The sequence below is a fragment of the Falco peregrinus genome, chromosome 7 (assembly GCF_023634155.1).
Source record: "Falco peregrinus isolate bFalPer1 chromosome 7, bFalPer1.pri, whole genome shotgun sequence".
Classification (NCBI taxonomy): domain Eukaryota; kingdom Metazoa; phylum Chordata; class Aves; order Falconiformes; family Falconidae; genus Falco; species Falco peregrinus.
The window spans coordinates 48,049,727-48,069,869 of NC_073727.1; the positions used below are offsets into that span (position 1 = coordinate 48,049,727).

The 20,143-nt window shown below is 41.1% G+C and overlaps 1 protein-coding gene across 1 annotated transcript in view; it reads right to left on the bottom strand.

Moving 5' to 3' along the window:
- RAB32 (RAB32, member RAS oncogene family) overlaps positions 1-19,909 on the bottom strand; it is a 28,353-nt gene extending 8,444 nt beyond the window's left edge. Inside the window, exons 1-2 of the mRNA XM_005230206.4 lie at positions 19,475-19,909; positions 1,885-2,162 (exon numbers count right to left, since the gene is read on the bottom strand). Coding sequence (XP_005230263.1) covers positions 1,885-2,162; positions 19,475-19,703 — 507 coding nt within the window. The 5' untranslated portion in view covers positions 19,704-19,909. The remainder of the gene's footprint in view (positions 1-1,884; positions 2,163-19,474) is intronic.
- Between the last annotated feature and the right edge of the window lie 234 nt (positions 19,910-20,143).

Genomic DNA, 20,143 nt, shown 5'->3' on the forward strand with positions numbered 1-20,143 from the left:
ACCTGGCCGGTCCACCTGTTAGCTCACTACAGGGCTGCCACATTTGTAATTGCTCATCTTTTGGAATCAAAGAGAATACCACCCCAGTATACCCTTCTGTCTCCATAATTGTAGATCTAAACTCTACACAAGTAAGGTTAGATCATGAGAACATTTGACCCATCACTACTACACTTGACAAGCTTGTGGTTGTCACCACAAACTCTGCTTTTGGCAGTTTGCAGATAGGCACTTTCCCATGTCCAGAACACAGGAGGATTCTCCTCACTTTAGTGTAATTATGTTCCTAAGATATTTCTGTGAATATTTATACTCTGCAGTTCTTTTGCCTTTAATATTCTCCCTAATCCACAGGGAGTGTGACCTATATTACTAATGACAAGACTGAAGATTTCAAGTATCAGTTCCAGCAGAAAGGCAAAAGCAGATTATCAGGATATTTAAGTGGGCAGGACTTAAAACCATAAACTCATTTGGTATGCTTAGAAAACAAGAAAGCTGTCCTGAATTTTTGCCAAGCTAATTTAACACCTCTTCAGAGTACTAAACAAGTCAATTCGTAACTGAAATAGGACTAGTATTGTCTGGACTTTTCTCTGCACTGAGAACCTTGTTTTTCATTGTTGTGTCTTAAATGCCACCTAAAATGCAACTTGTCACTACAATTCTGCATCAGGTTTTGTTCTAGTGTTACTTGCATTTATTTTTAACCCATGTGAAGTTTATACATAGCAGTGTTATGGGCAGGTGAAGCTTCAGGGAAGACATAACCCAAAGCAGAATCTTTGTATTCTTTTTGAGTATAAAGAGCCTTAAAATCAGCATTTTTAGTAACAGAAGGGTGGGTTTGGAAATTATTTGTTCAAATGCAAACAAATTATTAGCTAACTTAAGTAATTCCTGTCACTGTGTACCCTTCTTCCTTAAAGTGGTCAGGAAGAGGCTTGTTACTTTATTTTTATGTTTCTCTTACAGACTTCCCCCACTCCTTAAGAGTTGTCTAAGCATCGTTTTGTGCCAGTTCAGCAGCAGCAGCTGAAGGAAGTAGGCAAAAACCAAGGGAAATAAGGGACCTTGAGGTTTAGCTTACCCTATAAAGAAGTTATCAACCAGACTAGTAATTTGGTCTGTAGGCCACATTGCCTTCATCTAGAGGAATCTTCCATTTTAAGGATCAATTGACTTCAGGAACTGCTGGATTTCACTTCCACTTAAGCTACCACAAGCTTACCTGTGCATTGACCAAGTCCACAGACTAAAAGTGTACAATATAAAAAGTTACTCAAGGTTATCTGTTTGATTAAAGCAGCTGTCTATCTTAGCTTAAGTTACTGTATGTTACTAAGAACAATTTGTTTTTTTCCAGTTCAGTCTTGACATTGCCTGATAAAAAAGAAAAGTGCTTTAGTGACTTTATCATCTGGGTAGGTAGTAACAAGTGAGCAAACAGCTTGTTCACTTCTAGAGTCTTACCATTTCCTACATCCAACAGCGAAGACAGAAGCTGCAACTAAAGACCTGTACCTAACGATTACCCGTCTCTTTTGGATAGCTTGATCAGCATTTAGTAGCATTAATATCTAAAGAATGACTCTTTTTCATCTTGCATAAATCAGGATCAGAGTCCAACCCACTTAAACTCAGTGAATCAAGGTGTTCAGTTAGTTTTAAGATTATCTTAATTTGAGATGCAGTTCTAATCTAAACCAAATATACCACAAGTCTTCCTCAAGTGCAAGCTAGCCTGTACAACACTCCCAACTTTTGCTGAACATTGGAGACTTGACTCAGACTTATACTCGATAATTTTATTCCCCATAGGACTGTATTCATCCATTCTTATGCCAATACTTAAGAATTAAAACGTTTATTCTTCATGCTCACCTTGGCAGACGTTTCAAACCATCCAGCAAAGCCACCTTCTCTGCAGAACTGGTCCATTTGAGAGGGATTCTGGCTGCCATCTTTCTTCTGGTCACACTTGTTTGCAAGAAGAACAGCAGGGATGGGGCTGCCATTGGGAAGTAGTACTTTACTGTCCAAATCATGCTTCCATTTTGAAACAGCCTCAAAAGTGGAGCCTCTTGTGACATCAAAGACCACAAAAGCACCAACTGCTTCTTTGTAGTATACTCTGGTCATATTTCCAAAGCGCTCCTGGCCTGAAAGAGAGGATGTTGACAGAGTATATTCAAGCATGGACTGTAGTCAATATAAATGGACTTCTGTACCAGGTTAGTACATACAAGTTTGGCATTCAGGTCTAGTCACCCAGTTCATACTACGTTGTCTCTATGCTATATAAGCTCATTATAGCAACCGTTACATATTATACACAGCAAGTCAGATGCTAAAAGCAGTTTGCAATCCCAACTGCCACTCTGAATTTTTCAAAACTTTAAGTAGTAATGCCTAAAACCAATACCAGCACAACTATACACAAATTCTTTAATCAAAAAAACTTTGCAAGATTTAGATATACATCTAGTTACTGCAGCTAAAGACTTAAGCAAACTCAGACTTTCTGAAGGGTGGGTAACAAGGGTTTCTACAAGCTTCAAGGCTAAACAGAAGATGCTTTGAAGGCTGTTAAGTCACCTATATTATAGATTTTTTTTCCCCTCAGGGACAAGTTCAGAAGGAGTTAGTTTAACAGTCCTAGCTAAACCCATTACCTTTGACTTCATCTTCTAAGTCTAAGGCCTTCTCTGGAAGAGTTTCTGACTATAGGAGTCCTACAGCAACCCCAGGATTTGAAATGATTATCAGAATAGTGTATTTTGAACAACTGCACTTCAACAAGTATCCAGAAGAAAACCAATGGTGTCGTGGTTTAACTTCAGTCGGCAACCAAATACCACACAGCCGCTCCCTCACTCCCCCTCACCCAGAGGGATGGGGAGAAGAATCAGAATGTAAAACTCAAGGGTTGAGCTAAGAACAATTTAATAGGGAAAGCGAAAGCTGCCCATGTAAGCAAAGAATTCATTCACCACTTCCCATGGGCAGGCAGGTGTTCAGCCATCTCCAGGAAAGCCGGGCTCCATCACATGTTACTTGGGAAGACAAAAGGCATAATGCCAGATGTCCCCACCTTCCTCCTCCTTCCCCTAGTTTATATACGCAGCATGACATCATATGGTATGGAATACCTCTTTGGCTAATTTGGGTCACCTGTCCTGGCCGTGTCCCCTCCCAGTTCTCCGTGCCCCTCCAGCCCTCTTGCTGGCAGGGCCCCAGAACCTGGAAAGTCCTTGAATGAGTATAAACGTGACCCAGCAACAGCCAAACCCATCAGTGTGCCACCAACAGTGTCCTCACACCAAAACCAAAATGCAGCGCTGCACCAGCCACCAAGGAGAAAATGAACTCTATCCCTGCTGAAACGAGGACAAATGGTCAGCAAGTATACTAAACTAAAAAAGCCTTTTCTTAAGTACAATTATTGTTGTTTAGTATACTTCAAATGTAGTATTAGAACGCCGGTTCAGTTATTCTTCTGTTTGGAAGGTCAGATCATCATGCTGTGTTTGTACTGTGCACAGCAGTGTCAAATGCTAGCATTTTGTTTGGAAAGTTCAGGCCACTAAAATAGCTTTCTGCTTTTCCCAATGAAGACTTTGGAACAAAGTAGCCCCTGCACTTAATTTAGTTTTACAGTCTATCGTCACTTCAGCTTTTAGCATTTAGTGCCTATCCTGGTTTAGAATAGATAAAGAATTTTAACTGGAAACGTAAGTGTCCTCCGTTTATAAACATTCAAGTCCACCTTTGACAGCAAGGACAAACAGTTACAAGGAGAACTGGGTATTATAATCTTCTAAGAGCCAGAAATTCATTAGGTGAAGGAACCTGAGAAGGGATCCTGTTCAACGGCATGTTTTTTGAGCTCAATTGCCTCATTTTAGTGTCTGTACTTCAGTGTACCGATTAGCTCATTCCCTATAGACATTTTCAGAAAATGCTGACTAAGCAGCTGTTAGAACTGCCTGAAAGCAGCAGCTATAGTGAAGTGCCAGAAAACTACAGAGCTGACTATTTCTGGCTGTTCAGCTTTAAAGTATGAGGCTGCATAAACCAGCATCACTAGCCACCGTATTCTGAGGATTGGAAGTTACACGTGCAATTCTTTCCTACCAGCTCATTATCCTGTGTGAGAACAAGAAGCACACAAGAAGAAAGCTCTTCTCTCCATGTTCAAAGCTCAAGATTTGAAGCAGCATTTATGCCATGGACTCCAAGGCCATCAAGCCAGGTGCTAAGTCTGCATCTTAGCGCCTATGTCATTGGAACAGACACATTGCTTGTACAAGTCTCCTGAACAGCATACACAGAACTTGCATACAAGTAACTCAGATCCTCTCTCTAGGTCTTCCCAGGCTGGATTCTTATGCCTGACAGGTGTTTTTTTGTATAGCTTTACTACAAATTGTTGTACCATGTGCCCATGGTTTTCATGAATCAAATACCTTCTGGCCAAGCTCTTTCCTAATGGCTTTTACTACTTCTGCAGATCAATTGTGTCACATCTAAAGAAGCTTTATCTTTAGATTGTTGGGATTTTCAAGTGAAGCTGCACAGAATCCAATTTCATTACATTAAGCCAGTCACTGCATATGGCATCACACAAGCTATAAGGAGCTCCTTCTCAGCTTCCCCATTTGTTTAGTCAGTCTCACCGCTGATTCTTATTACACAGGAATGCCTCTGTGCTAATGCACAGAGTCTTGCATCCAATTCAGGCAGTATATCCCTTCACACCATGGGACAGGCCCACAAGACAATGTAATCAAGGTCTGCAGTGCTCTGTACCAACATCGGTGTTCTAGAGAAAGATTTTTTCAGTTTGGCCCCAAAATGGCCTAGAAATGAATACTACTTGCTGTTACTTACATGACAGAACACATGAATCTGAAGCAGCACAGGGAAGTCACATCACTCTTGCCTATTCAGTTGCTGAAGATCTGTGGGGATTTCAGTCTTTAATTAAGACTAAGGTTTTCCAAAAACTTGATGGACATTTGCCTAATAAAGTTAAATCATGTTGACAAGTTGCAGAAAGGGTTGCTAACCAGCAGGCAGCAGAGCCAGCATAATCACTACATACGAAAACTAAGTTATTTGGGAATTGCAGAGAAGATTCAGGCAGTTATGATTTCTCAGACAGCTGTGCATGCTGTAAGTAAACATGGCTGTGATCAGTTACCACAGTGCAGAACATTACCATTGACTGAATCTCTTCCTGCCTACTGCCCTCCCATCCAAATAAGCTTTAAAGATAAAGAAATATTAGCTATAGGAGGCTCATATGGCCTTACTATAACCTTTGCTGAAGCCTGCACAACAGTGCATTTAAAGTGTATGAAAGAGGTTGAATTAGTACATTATGACATATAGCTTCCAAAGAAAAGAAAGTTACAAAATATATATCATAACCAAACTTGGAAGAGTCCTAAAAAACACCAAATGTTTTTTCTTAAAGCATTAACAGGGGGCCTAGCCTTGGCCAGAAAGTCTGAAGTCTGTCAATTCCACTTCCAAGAGAATTCCCTTCATCTTACCATAGTCAGTCTTCCCCACTCACTTGGCCAAATGTCTTTACATACTACAAATTCGAGAGTTGCATTGACTGGTAACAACCAAGATTGCCTGCCAGTTGGTTCCTTGACACTGGTGACTACTCATGCTCCAGTATTCCTCAAGCTACATGAAGCTTTAACACTGTGCAGCCTCCTGCCAGCTATGCTATACCAGAAAGGCACCAGTCTTGTAGCAAAGCAGCAGACTAGCTGAGTCCCTTCATGGGGCCCTGACTAGGAGTGGGGTTGTACTGACAGATTCAGGAGCTCTGGAATAATGGAGAACCCAAGGTTAGCTTCGTACTGTGTTTCCTTATTGTGTGAGCAGACAGCAGTTCTGGTAGGAACATCAGCCTACACTGAACTGTACTTTATTTTGTACTCTATAGCAGTCACTTAGAAAGCTTGGGATTCAATTGCCCAGACCAATAATATTATTTCTAGCTGGCTTTACTGATAGTAGTAAAAGTTTTTGCTTTTACAGTATCAGGTTTAGTTTTGAAAAAACATTAATACATATTCTTTCATAATTTAAATTTGGGTGAAAGTAGACGAGTGATGCATATATCAGCATGAAAGCTTCTATCTTATTAGATTTGAGCTTTATATCAGGAGGATTTGATACTCCTTACCCCTAAAAAAATCACACATAAGCTCAATGCCACTGCAGTATTAGAGATCAAAGCCTTTTAATATGTCAAATACTCACCAGTATGAGTGATGCCCTTTTCTAAAGTAGCCCAAACCCCAAAACAGTTTATTATGCAGGGCTGCCTTCACCTCTAGAATTCACAACAATAAATCTGACCTGCATACTAGCTTATGGCTGTTCTTCTGTCGTGTCTGGAGGCTAATGAGGATGGTTATATTCTTTTTATTCCATAAAAAGAAGACAGAAGCAATAACACATAGCCCACCTAAGGGGTAAGAGGTGGTAGATGTATACTGAGTTCTTGCTTCCTGCTATATAAACCGAGCAGACTTTCTTTACAGTCCTGTTATTACTGACAATGCACATGCTGAGTTTCTTGTAGAGGATACAGAACGTTCTAGACAGCCTTTTCAGAATTTAACAGGACTTTCAGGCAAAGCTTTTGCAAGTGCTTTTCTGCTTGCAAAAAAACCCGTACAGAAAAAGCAAACCATAGAATACACTATTCCCCCAAAGTCTAGAGTCTTCTATTTGTTATTAAAAGTAAATGACTACATTTTTGCCATGCTCAGTTCAGCCAGGGATTTGTCATTCCCTTTCCTATGTGCAGCAGAATTTTTGCCGTAGTCATTTAACCATGTGTGAGATTAGTGTTGAGCAGTGCAAAGAGTGGATCATACCCACAGAGGCGAAAAAAAAAAAAAGATTAAAGTGATCAGATGAAACTAGACATAAGGTCTCTAGTATGTATAACCATGGAAGGAGGACAGGAAGCTGATTACTGCAGCAGTATGGGAAGGACGTTACAGGATTAATCATTCTGGTTGGTCTAGTGCCTTGACATAAACCTGGTGATATCAAAGGTATACTTTGTGTTTTAGGGGTTCAGATATAGATAAGGAACTAAGCTACAGGGATCAGAGGTTTTGTTTGGGGCCATGGAAGTGGCTGCATGCAATGCAAAGTTCTGCATTCTCTAACCACAAGATTTTCATACCTAAATGATTCAGCACATACTGTCACTATGTTTTCCAGTAATTGCAACATTAAATGAAATACTTGCATAATGTCATGCATCAGGAACTAATACAATTCGCTACAGCGGCATCACCGGAATTATGTTAGTTTAAAACTGTATCAGAGCCTGGGAGCTATTCTTGCTTCCCAGTTTATATTCTAACAGGGTAAACTGTAAGATAGAAACTACATGAAAATCAGTCATAGCTAGGATTGACATCAGAAGCTTTATCCTTTACAGTGAAGTAAAAGACAAGTTATCATAAGATTCAGACAGTGCCAACCTTGTTTTGAAGTACGCTTTAAAGTTACTACAACAATCTTTCTCAACGTAAGGAATAAAGAAGGGAGTCCTGTTTATCACAGCAGTGTGACTCACTTTCGCAGTTCTTGCTTTTACTTAGCAGGAGATACCCTACACTCCTACCATTATTTCCACTCTTGACTCCTCCTACATGATGGGAGTTGAGGCTAGAAAAAGTGAGTTAAGTGCACAAATGACTGCTGAATATGCATGCTACTGAGTTTCTCAGGGTTTCTTTTCCCAGACTACTTGCCATACCTAGAAGTCTTACCCAAGAACTTACTCTTGAGTAAGATACCAAATCTAGAAGCAGCTACCCCAACTATAATTTTTTGCTATGAAGGCAAGTTTTAGTTTACCTCTGTCGATACCCACAGTATAGCACAGATTTCCCACCCTGTAAAAAATCCAAGCTTAGTCTTACCCGAAGCCACACAACTTAAACCAGAGTTGTGTTAACTGCATTTAAACCCTTAAATCTCACCAGGATTACTGACAGACAACTGGACGGAGTTCTTCAAAGTTCTTTTTCAGATGAGACTAACAGTTCTAGCATCCTCCAAAAATAACACCATTAATGAGGAAAAGAAATATGACCAACAGTTATAAAATCCTGACAACTGGAAGAATGATAGAACAAATAGTTTCTTTCATTGAAGTAACGTTAGTTCAAGTCATCTTTGACAAGGCTAATCAGCTTAATGGATGGCCAGAGCTCAAACTTTGATTTTAGCAAGTCTGGCAGTTCCACATCAAATAATATTAAACTATAGATGTATAGTGTAGACTGCAGTCACCCAAAAGTCAATGCACAACAAGATGAGGAGTTTTATTCCAGCATTGTTTGCTGCTAACTGGAAGACCAGTGCAACGAAGTTTTGCAGTTTTCCTGGAATACTAAGTTATCAAGAGTCTGTTAAACAGAAAGAAGTGTTCAGTTTATGAATAAAGCCAAGCAGCTCTTGCAAACATTGTACTTCAGAACGCTGAAACTCAGAGTTGTGTTAGTTTAAAGGGCAGTTTAAGTTCAACAGAAAGAAGGAATGTACCACACAGGAAGAGTTCAATCTATAAAACCAAGCAAAAAAAAAAAAAAATCTAGCAATACTGCAGTAGTGAAGAAAATCATCAAGATACCTAGTGAATCAAATTAAGTGAGTTCAAAATGCATAGAAGTAGCATTCTGCTAGTGTATTTTAGTTATTCTGCTCTTCTATTAACAGGTACTATATACACTACAGTGCACTCATGCATCACAGCGTGCTTATTAAGAGATATAAGTGAAAGGTAATAATAGATCAGTTTTAGTCTGGGAATACTTAAACATTCTCCTTCCACAGAGAAGAGGCTTCTCGTATGAACTGTTTAGCATTACCATTAACAGTCAATTAGTCATGCCAAAATTCAAGAATGGGCATTAGTGACAGACTAGCTCTAAACTAACTGACAACACCATGGCTCTTAGGTCCTCACTATCAACTACTCTGACCTTATTGGCCACACAGTGTGCAAACACAGTGCCACTATTTAGGTTTCAATGTCAAACTCCACAAGTCACTTGTTTCAGTTTCCAGGGCCAGGAGACATTCATGCTTTTATTCGACCCAGACAGGAAAAACCCCACAATTCAACAATAAGTGAAACCCTTTTTTCCAGTCGTCTTTCTGCCAAGGGAAGGTCTAACCTAATGAGCACTCTCCTCTGCTCCAGATGTGCTGCTTACAAAAGCTTTTTTCTCTAGTTTCCTGAATTTCTAGGGTCAGTTTTTCACATATTAACATCAAGGAACATCCAAGTGGCAGCCCCTTAAATTTCAACTCAGTAAAGTTCACATCTTTCAGCATTGTAGATGTAAGCTAAAGCACCATCCAAGATGGCTGGGCATGCAGCCCAATCCTCGCACCAAGTTAGAACCATCATTACTTCCAAAACTCACTTAAGTCCTTTAGGAGCCACAGGCAAGAACAGACTACGCTTTGGATGCCTGTTGGTCCTACAGCTGGATGTTTGGCACAATACAGAAAATATCCAGAACTGCCCTGAGGATACATCCCCTAGTTCTCCAGACATCTAATGTACATTTTAGCACTACCAGGGTCAAGTGTGACCTGACTGAGGCTCCTTTTCAGACAGATGTATCAATATGTTAACTGGCAAGCTACCAGTGCTGACAGCTTTCATCCCTCTCCCCAAACCAGCACAGCTTGTCCCAGAACTGTCTTACCCAATTAGGTTGAATCAGCTATTCACTAAGAAGTAGGTTAACCAAATAACTATCAATATTACAGGATATGCCCAAATGTCTACCCGCTTTATCACATGGGTAGCAGTTGTAGGTTGAGAGTAGACACTGAGAGTGTCAATACTACGCAGCTCTCCACTCCTCACTCTGCGTAATAGCTTAAATGGGTAAAAGATGCAAAGTGTTTAAACCACAGAGGTGTTGGAACTATGCTAGCAGCTCTAGCAGATATTAGAAACCTTTAAGAGTTAAAAAGGGCACATCTACCCTGACTTTTACTTTCCACCCCTGTGAAAGTAATATTTGGTATTTGTGGTTCTGGCGAAAAACACCTTGTAGTTCTTGCTTTTGAACCTCTTGAATATGATACCCTCCTGTATTAGACAGTACTAGAAACAGTTTCACTGACTGCAGCTCTTAACAGTTTAAGAGACAAAACGCATCAGATGATTTTTAAGGCAATTGCTAGTGTCCTTTCTTACTAAGGGTGGTGTGGGAAAATTAGATGACCACTGGATGGACTTCTGCCTAAAAGTAACTGTCCCAAACCCTTCAGAAGAACAGTCTTCAGGGGAAAAGGTAACCTGCCTGTTAATCCCTGTTCAGCTGACCCCCACTTTACCGTAAGAGATAACCAGAGGATCAAAGGTTATGTCTGCATTAGAAAGTTGCAAGGTGCAGTTGAACAGTTCTGTTGAATGAGACAAGTGTCAGAGACCTGACTTCCATAGTACACACTATATACATGTGTGATAGACTAGTCATTGAAAAGTTATGAAGAATATCACTTCGGGTGCAGCAGTATTTTGATTGCTTAGATCATAACAAGGTTTTTCCATGTTCTTAGAAGTCACTATTTCATTCTGAAACGGTAGGAAGTAATTGCTCTAAAGTTTCATTGCACAACACGGCCACTTTCTAATCTAGTAATTTCTTAGCTACCTGAATTTTCAAAGTCAGCAACTAGCCCTTCTGTTCACTGTTTGCTATCTTTCCATTTACCGCTTGATCTTTATTCTAAAGCAGGACAGTTCTGTTTGCTACCAGTGAAACAGCAAGAGCACTGAGGTGCGAGTGCTCAGAAGTCAGACATCTGATTTCCATCAGGAATGCTGGCCACGTCTATCATCCTAATAGATGGGAAAAGCACACCATTCTCCTTCAAGGCTAGGAAGCTTTCCTCTAACAATTGCATGGTTCTCAGGGAATTTTACAGCAAGACTGACAGACTTTTCATTGCTGCCTGTAGCCCTGGGCCAATTCATGACTTAAAATTGTTTAAACTTCACAGCTCACTATCTTGTCTTTAAGAAGTTTAGAGACAATACCCCACACTTAAGGTTCAAAAGGCTTTGTTTAGCATCAAATATTTATGGCAGTCATGTTTGTGTAAGAAAGTTTCACCTGTTTTGCTTGCATCTGCTGAACAGTAAATTAACAAGAGAGGAAGTCTCTGACTAAGCACTAGATTTCCATCCCCAGAAAAGCAGAATTCAAACAAGCTAAATGTTTTCTAACTAGCTGTCAAGTGCAGCACACATGGAAAAACCCTCCTTTGCATTAGTATTCAGAAGTTGACATCGCCCAATTATTAGCGCCAGACAGCATGAATTGGTACTTCCTACCTTGCTTTAACTAGACTTACCCAAACAAGTAATCTGCTAGAGTTAAGCTATTTCACTCCTGACACCCTCTAATCCATCTCCTTTGGTGCACTGTCATGCAGCCAGAGCTGTACTGTGTACTTAACAGTGATGCTGCACAGCACTACAGCATTTCACAGCGCACAGAACAATTCTAAAGTCAGTCTCAAGAACAACTTTATCACAAGACTGAAAAAATGTTAATCTCCAAAATGGTCAGTGTGTCATGGCACACTGTGTGATTGGAATTTTGTATCAAATAGCTGCCACTTCACTCTATCCAGCACTCTAGCCTGGGAGCATTTAAAAAACAAGTTCACATAAGCTGCTTGCAGTGACACTCAGGCTGCTTTTTAATCTATTATTTGGAAAGTTACTAAAATCCATACAATAAGGAATACTTGTTTTCATTTGCTGCTAATCTAGAAGCTGCTACTGGAAGTTTGCTAGTCTTTCTCTAGACAGTTATTTATTATTCAACAAGCTCTATAAACCCCTGAAATCCCATCATTTTTTAAATCATAATCTTACCACCCCATCTACATTTGTTCTGTGTCTCCATAGTGAGAGGAGAACTTTGAATCTAATGTTCTGCCACAGGTAACTTGAGAAACATGCTGTGCTTTGTAGTCGCTACTCACTGCTGGTCATGCTAGCTTTAACATGCTAGAGTTTCACAGGAATTATTCCTATGCAAGTCACTTCCTTCTGACATGGCATATCAAGACATCAGAACGTCTGAAGTGATTATTTGAAGGGAACAGTTCACAACAAACTACAAAAGCCAGGCAATGGTTATCCTGGAGTTCAAGGAAGGTATTTCCAACAGCTCTGAGACAGAACCCCAGCGGCCTTGCTTACTACTGAAGGGAAGAATCTTATTTTACATAGCATGCTGAAGTCTTTTTTTTTTTTTTAACCAGGCAGCTAAGATCACCTGTCTTGTGAAATGCAGGGAAGAAAGTAATCAGTTGAAAATGACCCTTTTACAGCATCTGCCAATTCAATTGTACTTGTGTATATGCACTTCAGTAACACCCTGTCCAAGCGTGCATATAGAGAACACTAAACTGGTAAGAGGTGCAGTGGAGATGTACAGTGAAGACCAAGACTCTGAAGCTGCGACACTGATGCAAGGAGGAGAGTTGATAAAGGTTGATTTACATCCATTACACCGCTCTCTTTATGCGGGGAGTTTATGGTTAGCATTGTCTACTCCAGTTTGTCTCTGAAGGGTTATGCACTTGGCTCATCAAACCAGGCTTACTGCATTACTTGAGTCGGTATTACATGAAGGGCAAGAATTTAGCCAATACTTGCCTGAAAAAAGCATTTATGATCAATGTAAGTTAATGATTTCTGCAAGGATTTCTAGTTTGTTTTATAATCTGACCCCCAAATTAGTTGTGTGATATATACTGTTTTTCCTCCTGTCTGCTGTATTACACAAAATAACTTTGTTATTGTTTTGCTTTAAGGTAACTTCCCTCCTGCCCATTTGATGGATACCCATCTATCCTTTCTTCTCTGTATCAGAGTGCTAGGGAAGCATTTTTGTTGTGATCTTGCAGAAAGCATAAAACTTCTGTGCAACAGCTACATATGATATGAACTTGTATCTATTTGAAAATAAGGCTAAAGTCCCATCTATTCCATAGTGATTAGAAGCTCAAGCACTAAGTGCATCTCATTGTTGGCAGAAATTAAGAATACCTGCCAGATCAATACAGCAAACTTTTAAGCCTGTAGTAGATCAGACTGTCTTCTAAGATGACTTCTTTAACCCCATTTCTCATAGGAGACCTAGAAAAGCCTATGGAGAAATTCTAAACTTATTTCCAAGACACTGAAAGAACATCTGTCTCAATTCTACCATTTAACTGAAAATTAACTGAATAGTCCCATCTTGCATAATCAAAGTCACCATACTAAACTTTCTTACAACACCACGTTCAAGACTAACATTTCCCATGTGCTTACAGAATTCCATCAGCATAGAGGTTTTAAGAAGTTTAGTTCAAGATAACATATACAGTACTTTGAGTTGCTACATAATACAGTACTATGCACAAGAACCTTCACCAATATGAATGATTCAGTATCCACCAGTAAGACAAGGAAGTTGCTTCATCAGCAAGGTCAACCACCATACTTGCCTGATAGCATTTCACAAAAAGTTACTTAAACAGAAGAATTCCAAAAAAGAAAGCATATTGACATCCAGAGCATGTATTCAGAGATGTCTGAAGGCTGGAAACACACCAAAAAAACAAGTTTAACATGTTCAACGCTTATTTGAATACTTAGCTTAGGGCTCCAAGCACAGAAACTCATTCTCAGCTGAAAGCTGGTACCCAATTCGGCTTTTCCAGATGAGCCACAACAAAGGAAACCCTCAGAAGATTTCCCACAGAGGGGTGGTTTCTACAAGGAAACCAAGTCCACTTTCAATTCTGTTTCTTACCTTGACTGCTTTTAAGACAGCGTTCACACTTTCAACGTTAGCTGGGCTTCTATTTGCCCCTCCTCAAACTTTTATCTCCTAGTTTTGCATGCTTCCAGCCAGTATCATCCTTCAGTAATTTTTCTCACATGAGATTTATACTTAAATGTGTGAGCAGGAAGCATTCAGAAGTCAGTAACAGGTCTTTTTCATCAGTCAGGAGACTTACATAAAATATTCTCCTGCCCTGACAAGATAGAGCTGTCTCAGCTGTTAGCAAAATTATAGTGCTCCCATCTCCACATGAAGGCTGCTGCTGCTAGAGCCTCCACCACCATGTAAAATAGAAAATAACCTCAGTAACTTACCAGTTTCTGAAAAAACTCCCAGTTCTGCATCCATTTCTGATGCAGTTATTTGTGTGCACGTTTTTCACTCATTAGGTATAAGAGTGAGGAAAAAACATAGTTGGGGGCAGGCTATGCCTGGATTGTCTTTCCTCCACCCTACGCTCACTTGTACTAGGCACACAGCAATTTGTTGTTTCTTTTCAGGAGTTACTTTAATCCCTACATTGAGCTTCAAAATGTGTTGTGGTCAAGGTCAAGTTGTTACAAGAGTACTTTGACTACCTTTAGAGACTGCTACCTTCAAGCTCTCCATACTTTGAAAGACTCCCCTGAAAAGCAGCTGAAGTACATGCCTCTATGGCACAGAGCAATGCATATATAGGAAATTGAGGTTTTCTGGTTGCCCCCTATAGACTTTCAGGGATGCATTAACACTGCTTAAAACCTTATTTAAATAATAATAAAAAAGAAATTAGTCTATTAACATAAGAAACAAATCAATAACCTGGTACATAGAAGCAACTTGGCAGTCTTCTGACATGTCAGCAGCACAAATGCAGACGTACATACAGCTGCTTGAAACTAAGGTTTTACACATGCTAGTACAATATCTCACATACTGGAACAGACTGAATGCCTTTGAAACTCAGCTGTGTACGGTTGTGTATTTTAGTGGCTATGCTCCACAGAAGATGCATAGCTACCAAGCACTCCACCTTTCCAGAGGAGATAACATTTTCTGTCCCAATGCAATAAGATCTATCAAGTGCTGCATAACTCCTGATTATCTAAGCAAGAAGGCTTGCATTTTGCCTGTGCTAATTTCAGTTCAAGTTTTCTGCCCTGCTGTGAATTAAGTTTTAGAATATCCTCCTCCCACATTCGTGGTTTCCTGTACTCACTTTCCCATTTCTCATGGCTTCGTATTGATGACAGCAAGTTAACTTCCTAAAGAAGTTTAAGCTTAACAGCAACTCACGCATGTAAAACTCACTTGTCTTCATAGACAAGATAGTTATTCCAGCTCTTCCTCAACTTAGTATTTGAGGAAAATACTTCATCTGATTTCTCCACCCTCTTGGGGACCGGTATATACTTCTAACAAGTTAGAGTTCAGATCTTTAAGGAGACAGACAAGAGTTTAGTAACAAATCTGCATGCTGCAAGTCTTATCATTCAAGTTCTGAAAGCTTGTTTACAGAATGTTTAAAACACTGAAGTACAGTCATTCCTCTTCTGTTTGGCCGATTTCATAGCCAAGCTCTTCCAATTAAAGCATTGATCCAGTTCTAATAAACACCTTTACAAAGAAATTCTAACAGAGTCCCAGAAGGATGCTATTACACCAAAGTTAATGCAGAATCACTGCCAAAGCTTTAAAACCAAATTTGTCAACCAGTTGTCATTAGTGACTTCTTCAGGAGAAGCCAAGCTCAAGTAGTTATCTATGACTTTTACCACCCTTGCCCTCCAGCAAGTTGTGTGCTTGTACAGGCTCATGTGAGTGACAGTGATAGTCAATGTGATCATAAAGCAGCAGCTAACATTACTGAGTTGCTGATTTTATTAGAGCAGATCAAAAGGTTTTATGATACAGAAAATCCTTTTAATGTGTTATTTCAATGATATTTGACTGAGCTTCATCGATATGCTATGTTCACCTCCTACACTATGTTGTGGTCATTGCAGTACACTCGCCAAAACAGCATGCTTGTCAAGTAGGAATGTTCAGTGTACTGAAATAGACTTTAAAAGCACTTCCTAATCATTAGGTTTCCTTTGTTTTGTATCTTTTTACCACAATGACTCATTCCTATCTCCTATTTATTTCACCAGCTATTTGTGTCCTTTGATCAAGGGAGTTACCCTGGTTCTAACACTTTCAGAATTTATCCAGGAAGAGATATTTATCATAACTCCACATGTCAAGATAAAAACAAAAGTAATGCCTAAGGGCAGCAAAGTTTAGAAGTTTTGCTCCTGTATGAACATGCACGTAATCTGTGCAGCTTCTTTCAGAATACTTCATGCTGCAACCAAGATAATTTGACAGTTACGGATAAGTCTTACTCCCAAGCTTCTTCATCTCCATTATTCAAGAAGCTACAACCTGTATCTAAAAACTAAAATGCCTGAGAACCCTTCTGAAATACACAAGTCTAGGCACAACAGTACCCTTCTTCCCCGTACGCTATTTCACACCCCATCCCCTTGATCCCTTGCAGGAACCTGCATTAGTTTTTTACTGGTAAAAATAGCCTTCTTGTTGTAAGGTACAAAGCATAGACAGTGTAACACTGTCATGCTCTATTTGACAGAATTATCTAATCACTAAAAAAAAAAACCACCACTCAGCTAGCATAAGAAGTTGAATTCACTCATGAGCCTGCTGCATTGCAACACACAGCACAATATTCATTATTTTGACTACAATCACGCCAGAAACCAGTACAGTATCTGCATTATAGCCTTTGACTGATGACTGAACTACATTGTTAATTTTTATCATTGATTTGGTTACAGAACCTTGGATTGCAGGACCCAGCTCTTTGAGGAAAGCTTTATGATGAACTGTGGAGTACAAGCTTTGATCTAGTGAAAAATAACATGCCTCACTATGCTTAAAGGTTAGACTTTAATTCAGAAGCCTTTTTAAATGCATCGTAATCAATTCAGAACACTAGCACCATATTGCTTGCAGGGAAGTCACATGTAACATTAATTACCATAATATTTCTTCAAGAGATCTAAAGCTGTTTGTCTGCACAGACCAGCAGACAAAATCATCTACATGAGCTGTTGAAAGCCAGAAGACGGTTGGGCTGATGAGCTAGAAAGGAATGACTATCACATGCTCAGATACTCTTGTTACACACTTCAGTAAAGCACTTCAGGGAATATGCACTATGACTATAGAGAACAAGGTTGAAGGTTCCTTCTATAACTAATAATTTCTATATAAACTTGTTAACATCCTCAGGTATTTACAAATATGCTTGAGTATAGATGTAGACAGCTGGAGAACATGCTCCCAGATTGAGAGCTTCAGGAGTTTTAAGACCACAAAACAACCCTTATGGATATTAAAATCCCCTTTATTTTAATGATTAATGCCTAACTGAGACGCCAAGTTCTATAGAAGCCTGAACTGTTACTCTCACACTAGCTAAGCAGAGATCAATCAAAAAAAAATAAATCACTAAGGCTAAGATTACTTCTCTTCTTGGTCTTGTTTTTCCGTTGGGGAAGGACTCCCAGCCCCTTGGAAACAGAGCAGCCTGAACTACCAGATGAGACATACGAGTTTAGTGCAAGTTGCAGAACAATTGTATTTTCCTTTATCATTTGTGCTAGGAAAAGACTAGTTAGGAGTTTCATTCATTGTAATACAGGAAAAATATTTCAGTGACTGGAAAAAAAATTTAATTCTTCCATCTATCAGCAAAATGATCACAAGCCTCCAGGGATTTATCAGCAGATTTATCTTAACTCAGTCTCCACCTACCAGTGTCCAAGATGTACTAAGGGCAGTAATCAAGAATGAAAGATACAGAGTCGTCTAGATCTTGACATGAACGCATGGGTGTATTGCTAGGACTTCCCATGATATAAGTAGGTTCTGCCCAAACTTTGTTACAAATTACAGTAAGTTTCTGTCTAGCCTGTTGGAACAGATTGCTTTGGCAAAGCACACAGCCTACCCCAGCCCCAGAAACCAAGGGCTGAGAAGTTAAACACAAGCATGGCACCCTGCCAAATCCCAGATCCTGATAGTCTCCCCTTTTCAATCGGGAACCCCAGACTTGCTGAAATAATCCAGAGCACTGTAGCAGCTTGAACCACAACTGTTAATCGATTTACAGAAAGTTAAAACTGATCCAAAAAAGGAACACACCAGAAGAGAAAGCTTGCCAACACTTCACTTGCTCTCCAAAACAGCAATTAGAAAATATTTTAGTTCGCCCTACCGGCCAACAGCAGAAAGATCTATGATGTGCTTCAGCATATGGCAGTAGGAAGCAGGCTTTTTGAGGAATCATATTCAAAGTGTTTTAAGGTAACCTTTAGAGAAGGCCAGAAGCTGATGTATAGCTGGCCTGTCACAGGGTTATACCAGCCACACGTTATGCTTCCTCTTTCGAGCTTCCACTAGATAAAGCCTAGAGCTTGTGGAAACAGTAGCTACCAGTTGTTATCCTAGTTATCTTCCAGCAGCGCAAGTTTAAACACCAGCATATGAAATGAAGTCTGTTTTTCCAAATCCAAGAAGATATTTTAACATCTTAGAGATGGATGAAGAGAGCTGCAGGTTAAAACCTGGGCTGCACACAAAACTAGAAATGCAATACCACCAGCTTGAGATGATTAAGGAGTTGAGGGGATAGACTTCTTACAAGACCACAGCAAAACGAGAGTTTGTTCTGTGGCATCTGACACCACAGCACAAGCAAAGTTAACTGTGACAGGTATACAGCTGGAGTCTTCAGAACAGAGGTGTTAAAGAACAGTTTTGAATTACACATAGGAAAGGAATGATGTGTTGTTTGGGCGTGTGAACAGGGCTTTTCTGCTCCTCTATGCTCAAAGTACCTTTTTGATAAAAAAAAATCCAAAACCTGAATGTTTCACACACACAACACGAGTGCCATTCCCTTATTCCACCTTGCAGGGACACAGTTACTTTTAAATAAGGCAGGCAACTCCACTGCTTGAGCACAGTTTGAGCATACTTCCTTTGAAAGACAGTTTTAGGTACTCAAGTTACCTTTATTTAACCTGTAAGGCGTGCTTACTAAACATAACATACTTGGAGGAGATATTCATTTCTTCTAGAAGCATTAGGGAGCCGTAACCCTGAGTGAATGTAAGCAGCAGCGATAACCAGGGCCACAGGCACCCAGGCAAGCAGGTCAGGGGGAGCAGTACGAGCAGGAGCCCTAGGGCCAGCAGGCAGAGCAATGCACTGTCGGGAACTACCGCAAAAAGCCAGGGCCAAGGCAAGAGACCCGCAACTTCAGCTAACTAGAGCCCGGACAGTCTGCAAAAAGTCAAAAAACTTCACTCCCACACCAAGACCTCCCTCTACTTACATCTCAAACACAGGCAAGAGGGGCTGCAGGCAACAGGAGGAAGGGGAAAAACAAGGCGGCACTTTTCACAGTCAAAACACTTTCCCCCCCAGAGGCCAGGCCCACAGGCCTCTGCCCCGCCGGGGCTCACCCCGGAGCCAAGCCCGGTCCCTACCTGCGATATCCCAGAGCTGCAGCCGCACCAGGGTCTTGCTGTCCCAGTTGATGACTTTGAGTGCGAAATCCACCCCGATGGTGGCCCGGTAGTGCTGAGAGAAGAGCTGGTGCACGTACCGCTTGATAATACTGGTTTTACCCACACCCAGCTCCCCGATCACCAGCACCTTAAAAAGATGCTCCCGGCACTCGGGCACACCGGAGCCCGCTCCTTCCCCGCCGGCCATCCTCGGCCCTCCCGGGGCGCAGCGGGGAGGCCGGGCTACCGTGGCGGCCGCTCGCTCGCCCGCCCTCCTCTGAACTTTCCCAGCCGGCAACTTTCCTCCAACTTTCCCCCGCCGCCTCCACGCTGGGCCGGCCTACGCCGGGCGGGGGGAAAGGGAGAGGGAGTGAGGGAGGAGCAGGAGGAGGGAAAAGCCGCAACCACCTGACTGCAGTCACGGGACGCGGAAACTCCGCGGCCATATAAAAGCCCGGGAGGGGGGGGAGGGGCAGGAGGAGGGACCCGGCCCGCGGTGCCAGGCGGGGTCCCAGCGTCCCCCCCGTAGGGTGTCTGGGGTCCCGGCTGGGATGGGCTGGCCGTGGGGAGGCCACCGGCTCCGTCCCGCTCTCCCCGGGCGCCCGCCGAGAGCGGGACGGAGCGGCCGCCGTGGCGAGAGCTGAGGGG